Genomic DNA, 2,822 nt, shown 5'->3' with positions numbered 1-2,822 from the left:
CAACTCTTACAAATACAAATTATACAGCTATATTTATCACTATATATATTTATATACAACTTCATATTTCTTTAACAATTAAACTTTTGTCATTCTCTTAAACAAATCGAGCCAGCATTTTTACAATCATTATCCAGATTATTCCATAATCTTATTCCTTTGACTGAAGAACATCTGTCCTTTAAATTTGTTCAAATTTTAGGTTTTACAAAAAATTCTAGTCTCTTAAGATCATAACAACTTTCCCTCTTCACAGATTGAATGTTCAAAGGTAATACATTTTTATTTGCCTTATGCATGACCTGTAAAATATTAAAATCAACAAACACTTAAAATGTTAATAATTGCAATTGATGAAATAATATATTTAATGGGTGACTGTAATGTTTTCTAGTTACAATTCTTACAGCTCTTTTCTGTAAAATAAAGATGGGATTAGTAATTGTTTTACATGCTTTACCCCAGACTTCTATACAATAGATCAAATGTGGAACAGTTGTTGAATTGTATAATATAAATAGTGCTTTCTCATAACTCTGAAAGTTATAATATAACTCCTTTACTTCATGCAGTACTGCAATAGATTTTGCTATTTTTGTTCTTAAGTGATTTACATGAGGTCTCCATGTCAGGTTTTCAACAATGACACACAAAAACTTCACCTCACTGACTCTGCAAATCTCAATACCATCGACTCTAAATGAAACATTAACAGTTTTCTTTCTATTKCTGAATATCATATAATTAGTTTTATCCAAATTTAATGATAATTTATTAAGTTGAAACCAAGTTTGTACTTTTACAAATTCTGTTTCCATCATTTCCGACATCTGTTCTATACTTTTACCAAAGCAGAAAAATGTTGTGTCATCTGCAAATAAAACACATTTCATGCATCTGCTGGAGATGTTAGAAATTAATTGACTTCTTGTGCTCGTCTGAATGCCTCAACAGTACAACGGTCTGATGTCGTTTTGAACAACGAGGTTCATCGTCCAACAAAACCTACAGAAATTTTATCAAKTGAAGTCCTTTTCATGGATTAAGCAGTGTAGTAGAATGATTTTATTTAAACGTAGCAAATATGCTACAAAGTCACAAATGTCAGATAACCTGTTGTTTCCTGAGTGACCTCAAAATCACTGTGAAGAAATCAGATCTTAAKGAGGTCATGCAAACATCCTTTCCATCTTGACTGATTTGTTTCTGGCTCCAAGATGTTGATATTTGATGCCTCCTAGTTGATCTCTACAGTTTGTTCTTGGATGTAAACGATATAGTGGTGCGCGTTTTCTCCCTCAGCGAGGAGCGTCAGAGCCTCCAAGCCGCTGGCCTCCTCCACCACCATCAGCTGGTTCCCATCCAYGGCCCCGTCTGCRTTCACCACCATCAGCTGGTCGCTACGCYCACCAACKTCCTGCTCTTSAGCCACCTGTAACTTTAATCACACATCAGTATAGTTTGATTCATGGCTCAGCTGAACACAACAAAGTCATGTGATGCTGTTTACCTGTTGGACTACAGCCACAGTCCCGGGAGCCATGGCCACCAAGGAAGCCACTGCACTGTGAGTCTCTGAGCTGAGCTTAGTGATCTGCTGGACTGAACACACAAAAACACACGCGGTAACAGGTTAAAGGCTGCAGTTTAACAGGGTCAATCCTCTAAAATATAGGCACCATGTTGTTACCATGGTCCTCCAGGATGGCTACAGGTGCATCTGTGAGCTGCCCTCCAACCTCTGCAGACTCACACTGAGCCTCTGTTTCCTCAGCTACCTGCACAGGTGTGACAACAACAAACCTCCTTCATCTGAAACATTTACTGCTTGCACTCTGTGTGTAAAGAATACTAAGCTGTTTCTTTGTACCAAAGGCAAATACCAACTGAAAGTACTTGATTTGAGTCATAAAATGTAAGGGTTAAGATAGAGGCAGTTTGTTTCCTGTGTGTTTGCATGTTATTTACCTCCCATCTGGCTTCAACCATTTTCAGGTTGTGTTTGTTCTTCAGGTGACGGTTCAACTCCCACTTCGTTCCATAAACAAACTGGCACTCAGGACACTTCAGAGCACCTAAATACAGGCAGAACACACACACAAACTAYGTTAGACTTAGTAATATTTATTCACCTGTAAATGCACTTTGAGCATAATGCCACCCCCATTYCTTTAGCTCATAAAACATAATAAATCTAATCCTCGTGTGTAACGCTACCCCTAATTTCAAACAGACTTCAGGAAGTTTCAGCCGTTGTGGTGTAACCTCTCCTGTGGGGTACACACACTTGTGGGCGTGTTTGTGAGCAAAAAGCTGCATCGCAGTTTGGGAAAAGTCAGTTTGCAGAAAATAGCAGCATGTCTAAATGACTCCTGTTTAACCCCTAATGTTAAGAAAACAAAGTGTGTTTGTTTTTCAATTAAGAAAGCATCATCACAGTGTTTAAATATTCAAATCAATGGGGTTCCTAYTGAGCAAATATTACAGAAAAAATACTTAGGAATAATCTGCTCAGTTAAATTGTAAAAACCACATTGACAAAATCTGCAAAACAATTAGATCAAATATAAATTGTTTAAAAATCATTAGAAAATGTTTGACACTTCAGTGTGCAGAGATACTGTATTCCTGAAGTCAATTATTCTCACATCTGTCTTATGGAGCTACGATCTGGTCTCAGACTCACCAAATGACACTCAAACCACTGGAAAGTTTTTACAATCAGGCCTTAAAGGTTTTATATCAAAAGCCAATCAGATTTCATCATTGTAATATTCTAGCCAAATTCGTTATTTTAGACTTTTCTAATTTTTTAAAATTCA

General features: G+C 36.7%; 1 protein-coding gene across 1 annotated transcript in view; it reads right to left on the bottom strand.

Moving 5' to 3' along the window:
* Positions 1-1,052: 1,052 nt before the first annotated feature.
* The window catches only part of zfat (zinc finger and AT hook domain containing), a 6,836-nt gene continuing 5,066 nt past the window's right edge, over positions 1,053-2,822 (bottom strand). The window contains exons 10-13 of the mRNA XM_013999692.1: positions 1,969-2,075; positions 1,691-1,778; positions 1,511-1,602; positions 1,053-1,438 (exon numbers count right to left, since the gene is read on the bottom strand). Coding sequence (XP_013855146.1) covers positions 1,238-1,438; positions 1,511-1,602; positions 1,691-1,778; positions 1,969-2,075 — 488 coding nt within the window. The 3' untranslated portion in view covers positions 1,053-1,237. The remainder of the gene's footprint in view (positions 1,439-1,510; positions 1,603-1,690; positions 1,779-1,968; positions 2,076-2,822) is intronic.

Source organism: Austrofundulus limnaeus, unplaced genomic scaffold (genome assembly GCF_001266775.1).
Source record: "Austrofundulus limnaeus strain Quisiro unplaced genomic scaffold, Austrofundulus_limnaeus-1.0 Scaffold2418, whole genome shotgun sequence".
Lineage (NCBI taxonomy): Eukaryota > Metazoa > Chordata > Actinopteri > Cyprinodontiformes > Rivulidae > Austrofundulus > Austrofundulus limnaeus.
The sequence above is the reverse complement of the archived record's forward strand: the minus strand, read 5'-3'. Positions and strand labels throughout refer to the sequence as shown.